Source organism: Mangifera indica, chromosome 6 (genome assembly GCF_011075055.1).
Source record: "Mangifera indica cultivar Alphonso chromosome 6, CATAS_Mindica_2.1, whole genome shotgun sequence".
Classification (NCBI taxonomy): Eukaryota; Viridiplantae; Streptophyta; class Magnoliopsida; order Sapindales; family Anacardiaceae; genus Mangifera; species Mangifera indica.
In genome coordinates, this window is record NC_058142.1 from 13,752,910 (window position 1) to 13,769,867 (window position 16,958).

General features: G+C 32.1%; 1 protein-coding gene across 1 annotated transcript; it reads left to right on the forward strand.

The window, feature by feature from the left end:
• The first annotated feature begins 12,018 nt into the window (after positions 1 to 12,018).
• LOC123218441 (dihydroceramide fatty acyl 2-hydroxylase FAH1-like) lies at positions 12,019 to 16,119 on the forward strand. Its single transcript, XM_044639900.1, has 7 exons — positions 12,019 to 12,254; positions 12,906 to 12,976; positions 14,050 to 14,142; positions 14,260 to 14,456; positions 14,612 to 14,717; positions 15,404 to 15,550; positions 15,758 to 16,119. Exons 2-7 carry the CDS (start codon positions 12,926 to 12,928, stop codon positions 15,875 to 15,877), a joined length of 714 nt encoding a protein of 237 aa, XP_044495835.1. The 5' UTR covers positions 12,019 to 12,254; positions 12,906 to 12,925; the 3' UTR covers positions 15,878 to 16,119.
• The last annotated feature ends 839 nt before the right edge of the window (positions 16,120 to 16,958 follow it).

Here is a 16,958-nt window from a genome sequence, read left to right on the forward strand (position 1 = left end):
TCATTAGTCTTGTAACTCCCCCCGAAACATTGATGTTTATTATTGCCATAGGTCCTATAACTCCCTCGAAAACGTCAATTGTTATTGTTGTCATTGGTCTTGTATCTCCCCTTGAAACATCGATATTTGTTATCACCAATATGATTGTATCTCCTCACAAAACGCTAATGACTATCGCTCCCACTTCACGCGTATCATTGTACCGTGCTGGTCTAATTATTACTACATCTGAGAGTTGATGCCTCTTCCATGTTCCATTAATATTTGTTGAAGATGGTCGTATAAAACACCACTGTATGATGTTTCATAGACCGTCTTACAGGCTTGTTTATCTAGTGCTCTCGAGAATGGGAGGCATAGGAAGTAGACCTCCGTGGTAGGGAAATAGGTATATTAGGTGTGTCCCTATGTGACTGGTGAGGGTATGTTGTGCGGGAAGATGACACCTATGGAAGAGATGTATGTCCAATATAAAACGTCCTAGGAACCATGGGTCTAGCACCTCATGATAAAGAAATTCGTACGGAAGTACTAGAAGATGATGAAGACCCTCTGAGGGCTGTCTGAAAGACAATAGGACGGTTCGACTGGATGGCATCATCATCGTCTGAATGCATAGATGGTGTGTGTTCTTTCATAAACTCCAAAGATCAAATATACCACTCAAAGTAACGCTCAATCTCGGTCGGATGTAATACAGTTGTAATATCCTCCTAGAACGTGAAAGAAATTTATAAAATTTATTGAAATACAAAACAGAATAATAAAATATAAATTAGCAACATACCAGAGAAGCATCCCAAAGTATCGATATGTCATCCCATGTAGGTAGTACAATTGTTTTCCATTTTAGGATACGGGGGATTCAATCATTTGTTTCCAAACGGATATAAGGCGATAGATTTTGAATCGTCTTATAAATCCAATACTACACAATGTACAACATTTATGGTTAGTATTTACAATACTCAATATAAATGTAAACTTTATCTATTATATGATACTTACTTGAAAAGCAATTGGGTATCCCAAAATAATGTAACTGAGAAGTGGGAGCAGACTTGTGTACGGTGGGTAATGTTCAACACAATATTGATATTTGTTATGTATACCTTTTCGTATCAAGTCAACTGTTTTATTCCATGTCAGTTTTTCCCATGGGTATCGACTAAATGCATCTAAATTGTTCGCTAAATGCAAAAAATGATCAGGTACTTTAGTTTTGTTGTCTGCCCCTAATAATCTTGTAAATGCGTAATACAATACCGCAAACTTCACTATGTCATCATCATTGTCTCCCCAAACTTTATTGTCAAATGCTTGCTCGATCTCCCCATAAGACAACAACTTGTGAATGTTCGGGAAGTATTTCTCTCTCAATTGAGGCGTATCCGTGCAATCAACGTAATTGGACACGTCCATGTTCTCCCCGAAAATCAAACCAGTCACGAGTGCAAACTCAACAGAGCTAATTCAAAATTCAACACCATTTATTCTAATCCACATTTCCTTGTCTGGGTTCCCGCAGTTGATCATACGTAATAACATTGCTTGAATAAAAACGACACTGAATCGTGGCTCCGTCAAATCTAATAAATGTCCAAAACAAGTTGTCCGAAAAATGGCTCTTTGAGTAAATGTTAGTTTATTCCTAATTATAGTAATAGTGTCCATTTTTGTCCAAAGTGACATGTGCACAAGGAATCTATATGCATCGTGGAATCTATACGCCCCCTCTTAATGGTTGATTGCAAATGCCTAAAAATATATATTAATTCCTTAAAGTACATTAATGAAAGGTTTTATATTAGTCATAATTAAACATATGTATCTTTAGAAAATGCACGCTGAACGAACTTAAATTTCATACAACTAAAGTCAATCAAGAAATAATTTATATTCTCAATACAGAGAGAAAGAATAATTTAATTCTGAAAGAAAAATAAAAACTAACTAAATGCAAAATTCGAACCCCCAACAAACTAACTTCATTTTCCTCAAGCATAGACACAAATTATAAAATTGTTTCCTTAGCTTAAACCATTAACTAATTTACTTCTGTAGTGAAACGAAATCAAAATTCATAAAATTCCACTCAAAAAGGAAAAAAAAAACCATTAATAAATAAATAACTAAACTAAATGCGCCAAACCCACAAAAATTGTTGTCAATGAAAAATGAAAAAGGACAAAATTGGTAAATTATGCTAAACTACATAATCTAATCCACAAAAATCTTTGATCATATTAATCCAACCCAAAAAAAAAACCTTTGAAAATATATATTATTAAATTTGATATAACGAATCCTAACCTGTCTTCCTGCCATTACGCTGATAGTATCGATGTTCGATGAAGCTATTTGCTGGATTTTCTTCTGAACGAGAAAATAACCTGGACCAAGCAACTAAACACTTTTGTGGGAAATATTGGAAGCAAGCAACTAAAAACTTTAATGGGAAAAAAATGAAAACACTTGCACATATATATTTCCAGTCAAGCAAAACGCTCCAGTGAATTATTGAGACATGGCAGCCAGTGAATTATTAAAGTAAATGCACTATTCATGTCAGTGAATTATTCATATATATAATTTAGGATACTCTACATTCATGCATTCCTTAATAAAATTATGTACTATTCATGTCAATAATTCAACTTTATGTCAGGATTCATTATTTCATCTGGAAATACTTTTTTAAAAAACTCTGCATAACAATAAAGATTCAGAAGAATAATTAAAGGGTGGGAAAAGGAGTTGGCGATCTGCAATAAAAAACAAATAAAAAAAGGGTTGGCGTATACACCAACAATCTCTTAATTTATACAAGGGTGGGCCCACCCTAAATTAAAGCTAACACGCCAACCTTTTTTTTATACCAATTTTCTTTTAGCTTTTACAAGGGTGGGCCTACCCTAAATTTTTGCTAAATTTTATTGTAGAAGCATGAAGGAATATTGCAGTAGAATATTGTAGAGAATAAATTGACTTGCAGGGATGCATTTTAGCAATAGTATTCACGTGAAACATGTCTTAATATTATATATATATATATATATATATATATATATATATATATATATATATCACATCTATCTTAAACATACCACAAAAGAGAGATCTATACTTTGCACGAGAAAAAATTTTATTGAGCAATTGGCTGACGAAACTTGTTGGATTTGCAGAGACGAAATAATGGTAGGACAATAGGTAAGGTAGCATAAATGTATGTGTATTGTATTGTACCAAAATTATATCAATTTGGATTCATTCTAAATCACTTCAATTAATTTTATCGGAATTCAATTAAGTAAATCAACATATTGTTAAATATTACAATTTTGATAATATTGTTGATTAGCCAATTGGTTAAATTTTAAAATAGAAAAAACTGTTAGAAAGCTGATTTTGGCTGGAAAGATTTAGAAAAAATAAGGGGTTGGCGACGCCTTATTATTGAATTTTGGCTTAATTTATTTATATTTTAAAAATACATTTTTTATTTTGGCTTAACTTATTTATATTTAAACAAAAATATATATTTTGTTTAAAGTAAATATTTATATTGTTTTGCACATATTAATTATTGTTCTCTATTTGTTGGTCATCTATAAGGTGAACATGTTGACTAAGGACTACTATTTACACTATAAGATAAATCTAGTGCACAACCTTTTCACTCATCTTGGTGTCATGCATGAGAGATATTATGATTTAAAAGACAAAGACATAAAATTAACTAAAAATGAGAAGATATCTGGATTACTAAGGTCATTACCAGATTATTGGACTTCAATAATTTTTTATCTTGTCCGACATAAGAAATTCAAAAATTATTGACAATGTGTGGATAAATTACAACTTACTGAAGAACGCAGAATTGTAATAAATATAAGAAAGTCAACATCTCTCTCTATTTTCCCAAATCAATAAGGTGTGAGACATGTAGGCTATTGCAAGCATTATAATAAATTTACCTTAGATAAAGTTACTCCTAATATTGTTAAAGATAGATAAAATGTTTTTTATCAATCTAATTGATAGAGATCGAATCCTTACAAATATGGAGAGCGTTTAATTATCAAAATGCTCTGTTTTAGAGCGTACAAATCTCAAGTCAATGATGATTTGGAAGTTGGTCGTAATAATTGAATTTCATGTCCAAACTATGAAAATGTTGAACTCCATGTTGATATAATATAATATATTTTATGGTTATTTGTGAGAATTCTAAGACTGGTGAAAATATAATATAATAATTTTATGTCCAAAAAATTATAAATAATAGTAAAAAAATGGTTGACATCCACCATTTAATTATAATTATATTATATAATTATATAATATATAATATATTATATTATATGGTTAAAATCAGGGTTAGCGTCAACACTAACCTTTGGCGTTGACGCCGACCCTTATTAATAATATATTATATAATTATAATTATATTATAATTACGTTATAATATATAATATATTATATAATTATAATTATATTATAATTATGTTATAATTATAATATATTATATTATATAATATTTATATATTTTATAATTATAATATATTATATTATATAATATTTATATATTATAATATATAATATAATATTATAATATTATATATTATAATATATAATATATAATGGTTAAAATAAGGGTTGGCGTTATTACCTTGGCAGCTTTCACGCCAATCATTTTTTTTTCAAAGTTAAATGCTAAGAATTTTTTTTAAGTTAAATCCTTAAATGCCAATTTTTTATTTTTTTTCAGTTAAATACTACTAAATGATCTTCTTCGATCATCATTTTTTCTAAGGTATAAAGTGTATGTGATTGAGTTTTTGTGGGTTGCTCTTTTTTTTTAAATCCTTACTTTGAAAAATTCTTAATCTGAAGAATTCAGTTTTTTCCTTTTTTCTTTTGTTTTTTAAGATGACGAAGAAGAGAGAGGATCTCTCTGTATGATTTTTTTATCACTTGAAAGAAGAGAGAAAAAGTTACAGAGAAAAAAAAAAAGAATCTCTGCATAAAAGATTAAAGAAGGGTATTTTGGAGAAGTTTATTACTGTTGTGGTATATTTGTTTAAGCTTTAAGATAGGTGGTATTTATGTATACACGGATTAAAATAAGGGTAACAATTTCAATTTCCCATAAAACAAACACCTTTGGTACAATGAACAAAAAGCTCCTCATTCACTTATTATCAAACACCTGTGCACAAAATCATGACAAACCAATTAGCTTCTTCGATAAAAATCAAACCATAGTCAAACTCCAACTGACCACATCTATATGTTAGACCTACAAAGAGGAGGAGATCAAATCCCAAGTACCAAGATTAAAGCCACAGTTGAAGCTCTGAAGATAAGGGATTGACTTGACTATTAGTCGTTACAAGAGATATTCCATTACAAGAGATATTGGTGCTGCTATTAAGATTACTTCATTTTAGGAATTCTAGGATATGGTAGACTTGGTTCAATTTGTTGAGAATAATTAGCATCGTTAGTTTCAATTGCTATTATAAATAGGTAGTTGTTGCTTTGTTAAAAGGGCAGAGAATTAATAAGTATCGTAAGGGGTTTTATCCACACCACAAGTTGGATAAATTTAGTAAAAATAAGTATATTCCTGTTTGATTCAGAACAAACAATCTTCGTTGCATATCATAGCCAGAATAAGTTTTATCACTATAACAACTCTGTTCTAATTTCAATCAAACAAAACTCAACTCAAACCCAATTAACACCAATCAATGAATACAAACCAGACTTCATAAGGACAACAAATGGAAGGTGATGGGGATGATGAGTAGTGATAGTGGCAATAGAGATGATGACCCAAGGTCACGAAGTGGTGGAAAGGATTCACAGTCATGAATCTTGAGGTGGTCGATTGTGACAAAATGATGATATTGAGTTTTATATGATAGATAAAAGGAAGATATAAATTGTTGAAAAAGATGAGTTTAAAGTTAGCAATATTAGACAGAACAGTCGCTGTCGTGAATGACAACCAGAATTTAGCAAGAAGGCCGGTTGGTAGGTCTTGTTTTTTGCAATTATAGAGAGAGAGCACGAGAGAGTTTGAAAGAGAGAATACCAAGAGAATGAAAGAATATTTTCATAACTAAATAAAAATATTTTTGTGCATTGAGCCCAAAGTTTGCAGAGTCAATTAATTTTTATTAGGCCAAAACACTTGATCCCACGAAAGATATAGTCAAATACCAAACTAATACCCTCAAACTTTAAAAAATCCAAACTCCTACTCATGAGAAAATTCCATTAATGGTTTCTATAAGGGAAAGATTGAAATGACATTTTTACCTCCTCCCAATTAAAATGGCAAAAATACCCTTCAATGCATTTTTATGCTGTTTTATTTGATTAGTTTATGATGGATTCCAGTACATTGGAAGGGCTAATTCTAATGAATTCTAATAATTTTGCAGACAAATTTTTACATATTACTTTATCCTATTAGAATTCGTGCAGAATTATGATTGGAAGCTGAGTCATGCAAAACACCTGCAGAATAAGCATGAAACCTATAAACTCCAACACTTGTAATAATCTGGAAGCTGTTTCATGCAGAACCAGAATTCTAGTTCAGAATTCTAGTGAATCTGGAAATCAATGTAATTGCATATATAAATATGCAAACTAAACACAAACAAGCAGGAACATGTTGATTTCAATAGAAATGTTACATGTGCTCACAATACCATAAACAACTTGAAGTCAACATGAAAATATGCAAAGTTCAAACAGACAAGCTAGAGAACATTTAAACAATAACAAAACCCAGACAGTTTGCAATTTACATAACCATCTTCATACTGGATTATGCAATAACCAGTTACACCAAAAAGCAATATCCAACAGAAGACATCACAATAACAATAACCAACAGATATCAACAGGTCAAATTCCATATATCAACAGTTACTAATAATACAGCACTGCAACTGCAATATAAACATCTGCAACTTTATTGATTGACATATCTGATAGTGAACAAAATAAAGACTAAAATTGTTATTGTACTCATCCCAAAACACTATAGTGTTCTAAGATTTTGATAGAAAAAAGAAACATCATCCATGGCAAAAAAAATGTACACGAGTAATGAACAAAAACATTAAAATGTTCAGTGGGCACATTTTTTGCTTCTCCACTCTTCTATTGGCTTGGATGGCTTGAGGCTTTATGCAATTATGGGTTGTTAATACCTGTGGAAAAAAAAATTGAAAAATTCAACCTATTGGTACAACAATTATAAGCCATCAAAATGTGAAAAAAGATATATATATGTGTGTATATATATATACACACACATATATATATATACACATATATATATAAAAGAGGAAGATGAAGATGTTTTGAGCTGCACATACACTTGGGTGTTGACTGGAAGATGAAGCTGGTGCAAACAGAAACCTTGCAAACTGACTTGTCATAGTGGGGATGGTCATTCTTTGTATACAGGAAATATTAGGGGAAAATTAGCAGCTTAAAAAAATTTGGGAAAAATTAATTATGGAAACAAAGGAACTACATGACATCAAATGCATGTAAAAAATAAAGTATTAAGTGCTAAATCCCTTAATAGATGTAGTCTGCATCGTCTTTCATGCTTAAACAACCCAAGGAATACTGGCACAGTTGTCGTCGATGTTATTGCTGGGAAAATCAGTGATAGTATTTCGTTTATGTTATTATCGTTCGTCGTTCTTTGTGCAAACACTACTTCGTTTGCCCTTGTAAATGTCATTGAAACTCTTGTCGTCATTCATACGTCGTTGTCAGCAATCATTCGATGAATCAACACACAAAACACTCGAAATCCACAGAGAACTCACTTGTAAAGCAAAAGAATAGAAACTTTCGTTCATTTTCCTGCATATTGCATTTAAACGTAATTCCACACGTGTCGATTTTTCATTGATTTTTTTCAACATCTTTTCTAATGACAAAACTGCCTTGCACGTGTCACTTTTGTATTGACTAATTTATCCTTTGTTCATCCGTGGCCGTTGATCTTTGCCCAAAAATTGTTAACCATTGATATCAATAATCATGGCACATTTAAAACCAACAGAACGCACTGTGTCCAAGTGTGGCAAAATGAGCCACCGACTTTTTTAAAAAACTTACACTTTTTCAATGTGTCCCATTTTGATTGTTCCATGCCGTCCATCAGAGATTAACGTGCTGCTCAAAGGCGCCAAAAACGTAGTTTGAATTTAAACACTTGACACGCGTCGTTTGCCGATGCATTGTATGTAAATTTACAGAGTGATGCATATTTAATTTTTTTCAGAATTTTGTTTTAATAAACACTTTTTTAATACATTTTTTAATTCCGTTTTTATTTTAAAATTAACGCGACAATTTTATTAAAATACCCCTTTCATTAATAAAAACTATTAAAGAAATTCGCTCATAGACGAGAGTTTAAATTTTCTAAAGTTAGAGGATATAACTTTAAAATTTCACTATATCTTAGATAAGAATAAGTTTTATGGCTTTTTTATGAGAAATTAATTAAAATAAGTAGTCAGTTTGTCGTGTAAACTTTTTTTGACAAAAATTTTTAGTTTTTAACTTTTACCTTTTTAAGCAAATCATATTTTTCATTCTAAAAATACCTCTTATCTTATATCTCAGCGTTTACAGTAGCTTTTATAGCAATTTTTATAGATTAATCTCTTATATTTTAGAGGATACGCATTAAGTTTAATTTTTTTGCAATAAATAAGATTAATTTTTTATATAATAATTTATTCTTATATACTTTTATACAATTACAAAATGATAGATATACTAAGTGTTTTCTCAAAACAGTGTGATTCTTCAAGCAGGTGTGAAAATGTACGAAATGGTACGTGAAAAGGTGCGGTACGTAGAAGAATGCAACAACGTTGACGGGGTGCGTGAACGGGTGTGAGTGCGTGGAAGGTGCGACATGTTTGAAAGGGTGCGTGAAAGGGTGCGGGTACGTGGAAGGGTGCGGGTACGTGGAAGGGTGCAAGAAAGGATATAGGTACGAGTGCATGAAAGGGTGCAACAATTTGAAAAGGGTGCGTGAAGGGATGTGGGTGTGTAGAAGGATGCGACAATTTAGAAAGGGTGTGTGAAAGGGTGTGGGTGTGGGTGCGTGAAGGGGTACGGGTATGTGGAAGGATGTAGCAATTTAGAAATGGTGCGTGAAAGGGTGCAGGAAGGGTTGCGGGTGTGTAAAGGGATGCGTGAAAGGGTGTGAGTGCGTGGAAGGATGCGAGTGCATGAAATATAAAAAATATATATTATATTATATATATATATTATATTAATTATATATATATATATATATAAATGCAAAAGGTATATAATATATTACATATATTATATAACTTCTATTTATATTATATTATATATTATTATTATTATTATTATTATTATTATTATTATTATACACATTTTTATATTTTCATGTACTCCTTCATATTTTTATATACCCCTTCACACTTTTACGCACCTCTTCACACTTTCACGCACTCTTTCACAGTTTTACGTACTTGTTTACAGTTTCACGCACCCTTTTACAATTTCAGACACCCCTTTATAGTTTCATGCACCCCTTTATACTTTCACGTACTCTTTTAGCGTTGCTGCACCCTTTTACGCACTCCTTCAGGTTATGACGCATCCTTTCAAAATGTTGCACCCTTTCACGCATCCCTTCAGAGGTTGATGCACTCTTTTAAGATTTCACGCACCCTTTAAGAGAATGACATATCCTTTTAAGATTTCACGCACCCCTTAAGAGAATGACGCACCCTTTTACGATTTCACGCATCCCTTCAAGTTATGACACATCCTTTCAAAATGTTGCACCCTTTCACGCATTCCTTCAGAGGTTGATGCACTCTTTTAAGATTTCACACACCCCTTAAAAGAATGATATATCCTTTTAAGATTTCACGCATCCCTTAAGAGAATGACGCACCCTTTTACAATTTCACGCACCCCTTTTGAGTTAACACACCCCTTCGGAGTTGACGCATCCTTTTACGATTTCACGCACCCCTTCGAAGTTGATGCACCTCTTTCAGACTTTTATGCACCCCTTCACATTTTCATACACTCCTTTACACCTTCTCACATTTTTACACTCGCTCGAAAAACGCACCGTTTTATGTTTATCATTCTGTAAAGGTATAAAGATATATAAATATCAATTATTACATCCTAAATTAATCCGTTTTTCATCTGTACATCTTATTTATTATAAAAAAATAAGTTTAATCCATATACTCTGAAATATAAAAGTTTAATCTATGAAAACTATTGTAAATAAAAAAAATAGGATGAAGGGTATTTTTGGAATAAAAAATACCATTTGCTCAAAAAGGTAAAAGTTGAGAAATCTTACCAAAAAAAAGTTTAAGTGGCAAATTAGGTGTCTATTTTAATTAATTTTCCCTTTTTTATTAACACAAAATTAAGTTTTCGATATTTTATTCAAAATTTTACATTAACAAAATTACTATTTAAATGAGAAATTATTATTTATACCATTTACAAGTGAAAAATTATTTTTGCATCAAACCTCTCCTGGAAAACGTTGATTACTCTAAATATTTTTGTGGATTACCTAAATTAAATTGTTTGATTGCGAATAGGAAAACAGTAAACACAATTAAAATGTGTTATGAAGATGTAAAACATGGCCTAACAAGTGGCTAACAAGCAATTATCGCCAATGACCGCTTGCTTCTACCATTAAATGTTGTCGCCGTATATATTTTTCTCTTAATTGATACACATTATATTATCCAAACTTCCCCGTCTTCACCTATACTTACCCGTATCACCTATGCTTACCCGTAATATATATTTCACTTCGCTTCTATTTCGCCAAATTGGGTTCAATTTATTTGAGTTGAGCTTCAGTTTTGCCTATGACATCTATAGTAGTTGAACATATAACATATTGTATATCAAAAATTAAATTTTTTATATTATATATCGAGTATCATACATATAATAGGATACATTTTAAAAAAATAATAACAAAAATTTCTAATTATCATATCATTATCTTAAAAAATATCACAAATACTTTTAAAAATTTAAAATTTTATATACATCTCTATTATTTCATTATTTTTCTAAAAAGATGGTCGATTTATATCAGTAATATATATTATATTTTAAAACACGTATCTTATTATATGATATTTCCATAATATTATATTGATTGATATATTTTATGATAAATATTATTTTTAACATATTTTATATTGAGCAATACTATGTATACCCATTTTGGGTACACAAATATATACACACTCATATGTGTCATCATATGATTGGTTATTGTTTTATTCCTAATTCAAAATCATCAAATCACATGATAACACATATAAATGTGTATATATTTATGTACCTAAAGTGGGTATACATAGTTTTATTGTTTTATATTATATCATAAGATATGCATAGTGTATTGTAAGATATTAACAATTATACTGACATCATCAATTCACTCAATCATGATTGAATTTAGTTCATATTATTCAAGTTCCATCCAAACATTTTTTTAATCTGAACTTGGAGCTAAATTAAAGTCATTTTGGATTGAACCATAACTAATATGGTCGAAAACACTGTCTGAGTTTTATTGGACTAAAATGATATTTGTACCCAAAATTTTTCCCGTTAGGCCGTTAGGTTAACTACTTTCAAGAGAACGAAGGAGGAGTAGCGTTGACTGCTGACTGTTCTCTACGAGGAATCGTCTACACGGTAGGTACCGTAGTCCTCCAAGAACAGAAACTTACGGCCCTTTCGTCCAATAACATCCCGCCGCGTCAGCTCGAAACCTGCTGACACGTATGACTTCCATTCACTCTGCTTTCCTCAAAATAAAGTCGATGTCTAGCTGTCTCTGAAAAGTGCCAGACTGGCAATTGTTAAAATCCAATGTGAACATCTGCTGGCTTGATTCTCTTAATTGATTCCGGATCCCCAAACGTCCTATGCTCGTTAAAAGTACAAGCACCAAATCACTTCTTCACTATTGTATCTCCAAAACTCTCATCCTAGGACTTCACTACTTCAAGAGAGAAAATCCTGTAGCGCAAACTTTCGTCTCTGACACTACCCTTGTCCTTGTCGCGGTGGCTTGACGGCGGTTGCGTCACCTTTAAAGATAACGAAGCTCTCGTGTTTGGATTCAGATCCGACCCGCATTGTACTCGGTTTGTTCATTTTGTCTGTTTTTTAATTTATCGTTGATCTACGTTTTGAATCGTTTCGGATTAGTTGTTTGAATTTGTTTCTTTTTAACTCCGTTGTTTACATTCTGTTTCGTTGGAAGTGTTACGCTTTTCGAATTCCATGGAACTGAAATGAAGATTTCGTTGTTCCGTGATTGAATGTTTGAATTAGGCAGAATTGAGCTGTAGCAGATGGTGATAAGCACTCGACACTAGTCATTTGTGTTTGAAGACAAATGTTGTGCAGTTAAATGTTCCTCATTGTTGAAGAGTCAATGTTAAAAGTTGTGTCACTGGAACTTTTAGTTTTGATTCCATGGGGCCACCGATCCATGAGAACTATTTAAATGGTCGAATGGATGTCTTTTTGTAGAATCATTATTTGATGGTATGCGTTGTTTTCAAGTAAGGTCTTTCTTTTTTAAAACAGGAAAAAGAGTGAACATTAAGACATACAATTTTAATCAGAACTTAAGTTAAACTTGCGAGTAGTCGGTAATGTCTCTAGGAGATTTGGAAAAGTGAAGTTTCATTGCATGTTATGCTAATGGAAATTTTTTTAAGGGGGTGATTTGTGTGTTGATTTTGCTTATTTTCTACTTAATCATTTGTGTTTTTTATGTGTGATTTCAGTTGTATAGTAAGTTGCCAAGATGGTTGCCCCGGAATTCATTGTCGATTTAAACAAACCTCTTGTCTTCCAGGTAGATTTGAATTGCTTTTACTTCTTTCTTGTAAAGTCACATGTCCTTGATGGTATTTGTTTTGAGCCAAATATCTATAACTAATTGTGATATATACTTGTATTATTGTGTTTTTAATGATTGATGATATTTATGAATAGAAATATTACATAATCATAAAAATTTTGAGGAAACAACTCTTGGATGGTTGATAATGATTTTATTGTTCATACTAAACGGTATGTATGTGTGTGGAAACACTTGTATACATAGAAGCATTAATTATAATGAGGAGCCTACAGGCTCGTGCTGTAGTGATTCTGCGTAAAAAATTAACTTACATCTACATCAGCTTTATCACCTATTTATCGCAAAAAGGAAAGATAACTACACTGAGCATCTTGTTTAACTTGTGATTAAGTTACCGTTACTGTGTATTTTATATTTTTCTCAATTTTTTATCATTATATCAACTATGAACCAGCCAAGTTCCAAATCATCTCTTTAATCATACTGTTGATTCACGTGCAAATTCAAGCAGGTTTAGAAAAAGAAAGAAATGCTTTTCAAAAGTTTAGGTCCGCCTATGCTTCAAAATGCTATATGTATTTGGAAGCTATTTTACTATTGATCAGTTAAAATTTTAGTATATAATCAACATCAAATGTAAGGAGTTATTCTTATGTGGCTGACTGTAACTAGCTTTAAGGTTTATTATTACCCTATGACCTTAGATCAAATTATACTTTGTTTCTTCAGTAATGTTATTTTGGATTGGAGACAGTTAAACTGATGAACAGAATTTGCTCTTATGGTCGCTGCTGTAGTTTACTAAAAACTGTTTGATTTTGTTAGTTTAGCTTCCTTTCCCTTAATTTAGTCCACTGTTCAGAATTAATTGTTCATTTTTCTGATTTCTTCTTTTCTTGGATTGGGCCTGGCCCCCTTCTTTTATTTTCTTTCGTTTCTTTTTCACTTTTATAGCATATCTATCTTCCATATGTTATTAACTTTTTCTTTGATGCTAAGTTTACTTTGTTGGTATTACACCTTGTTTAAGTACTGATTTTTATCTTTGAGAGAGCATATCACAGGTTGGTCATCTTGGAGAAGCATATGAGGAATGGGTTCACCAGCCAATTCCTACGAGGGAAGGCCCTCGATTTTTTGAAAGTGACTTTTGGGAGGTATAGCCTCTTTCTTCATACATAGCATTTTCCTACTTATGTTCATGCGCTCATTCATAAAATATAATATAATAATTCCTCTTCTGAAATAACGTATCTCACCTTTGCCTGGAACAGTTCTTGACTCGCACTGTCTGGTGGGCAATTCCAGTCATTTGGCTGCCAGTTGTATTCTACTGCATCTCCATGTCTGTAAGAATGGGCCATACATTTCTAGAGATAGCAGAAATGGTGATTTTTGGCATTTTTGTTTGGACATTGATGGAATACACTTTGCATCGTTTCCTTTTCCACATCAAAACAAAGAGCTATTGGTTGGTTTTTGCTCTAATTCTCTTTATTTCTGTGGCTTACGTATAAAAACTTTTAAATGAACTAATGCATTTTCATTTTTATTTTGAGTCACAATTAGGGCATTTATGCTCTGTTTGTGCTTTACCTAGCACCCTAAATTTGTTAGAACTTGCAGGGGTAATACTTTTCATTATCTTATTCATGGTTGCCATCATAAGCATCCTATGGATGGCCTAAGGCTTGTTTTCCCCCCTGCTGCAACAGCTGTTTTATGTGTACCGGTATGTAGTTTTTGCCTTATTTCATAATAATTATTGTACTAGGGTAAATTTGTATATTGTTGTTTTCTGACTATTGTTACCATGACTTGGATGACAACTTTTTCCTAATAATGTTGTTTGTTCCATGCATGACACTACCAAATGTATCACATTAAACCAATAAGTTGTTAAATGATTCTATTGGTATTTTAGTCTACACAAACCTTACCAAATGATGCAATCAATAGGCATTATGTTACCATATCAAAGGCTGTAGATCTTAGAATAGAACTTTATTAAACTTGTAAGGGTTCTCTTTGTATGCAAAGAAATTGTGTTAATACTATTAAAATGGTAAGAAATAAATATTATTTAGCTTTCTTCTTGACAAAGCCCTATGAATACATGTTAAGACTTGGTAACATATATTCTTTTACCATTTGAGGAATTCAATTCAGTCTCTATACTAAAATATGTTTCATAGAGCATATGATTAGAAAATTCCTTGAAGAACTGATCTTAAAACAGGGCAGGTACATTTATGATTTGCTATTTTTACTATCCTTAACATGAAAATCCACCCATAATTTAAATTTGTGTTTGAATTCCAATAATTGGAACATTGGAAGTAACTCTTTGTACATATATTAATGGGAGTAAAGTGCATATCTTTTGCTTATTTTCTCTTCATTTCCCATCCCTGCCAGTTATGGAATTTTGTAAAGCTTCTAGCAACTCCATCAACAACTCCAGCACTATTTGGAGGCGGTTTACTTGGCTATGTGATGTATGATTGTACCCATTACTACCTGCACCATGGTCAGCCCTCAAGTGGAGTACCTAAACACCTCAAGGTAAGAATGGTGCATATCTTGCATTGCTGAAAGATTACCTCTTGCCCATTTTAGCTTAAAATCACTCAGAATGAAATTAAAGGGTAGATTTTCTGATATTATTAAAGTCCAACCCTTGGTGTCTGTAAATGATCTTTTGCTTTTTCCTATGGCTCCAACTGCTGAATCCAAATGCATGATAATTTATCTATTGCTTGCATTTTGCAGAAATATCACTTGAATCATCACTTTAGAATCCAAGATAAGGGATTCGGAATCACATCTTCCCTATGGGATTGGGTGTTCGGGACACTTCCCCAAAGTAGATCAGCTGAGAAGAAGAAATGAATAAACGAAGATGGTATATATCAACTGTTCATTATTATTTGCCCATAACATGTGTTAAAACATTCTTTCTTCTGCTATAAATTTATACTAGGGTGGGTAGTCTAATTGATTGCTGCCAGGTCATGGGTGGTGTCAATATTGTGTAGTTTTTTTATCATCAGAAGTCATGTATAAATGTAACTGCTATTTCCTTGTTATACCCTATTTGTGAAAGAAAATTTCTTAAATTTAGTACCCGTTAAGTTAAAATTTTTGTTATATAGTTCTATATAAAATTTTCTATTGACAAAGTAATGTACATATCGTCTGATTCAGCCAATTGGACAAAAAAAGATAATGAAACAATCTCTTTATAGGACCAATACCTAGTTTAAGTATGAAAACATTGTTTAAAAAATGAGATAAGGGAATAATTATTCGGAACACCTTTTTTTTTGGTAAGTAAATTTATATTAAACTAAAAAAACGGGCCTACAAATGAGGTCCCAAAAACAAACTAAGTTCATCCTGTCCATTGGACAAGGATAGTAGACCAAAACTAGAGGAAAACACAAGCTCCACGCTTACAATTAAAATAATCTAATATCGACTCTTTTTGAATATCTATCAAAATTCCTATAATGATAGGGTTCAAGAGAAAGACAACACTCATTAATCATATCTACAAGAGAGTTAGTGTTCTAGACCCCATTATAAAGGCCATAAAGATAATTCTTTAAACCAATGGAAAAATCTTAATGAATTTCAGTCCAAGAGCAGAAGGAGAAGCAATCACCTATGACCAGTTGCACTGAGGCCAATTCCATGCCAAGAAGAACCTGAAGGCAGAATCTGGGAACTGAGCTAGAGAAAGCTATCAACCAGCAAGCGAGACAGATGCACCACATATGCCAGGGCAGCATCTGAATAATGCAGAAGGGGCCCAGCATCCAGACAGCAAGATGTAAGAAAGCACACAGAATGTCAGCACCTGTAGACAACAAGAAGTGAAAGAAGTCCAGAGGGGCTGCAGAAGCATGACAGGAGCAGGGAGGAGTGACACTAATTGCAAAACTCTCAATGTTCAGCATGCTGGAATTCT

Coding starts and splice junctions, on each gene's coding strand:
- LOC123218441 (XM_044639900.1), top strand. CDS start 12,926: ATGGTTGCCCCGGAATTCATTGTCGATTTAAACAAACCTCTTGTCTTC. Junction 12,977..14,049: donor ACAAACCTCTTGTCTTCCAG/GTAGATTTGAAT, acceptor AGCATATCACAG/GTTGGTCATCTTGGAGAAGC. Junction 14,457..14,611: donor ATCAAAACAAAGAGCTATTG/GTTGGTTTTTGC, acceptor TAGAACTTGCAG/GGGTAATACTTTTCATTATC.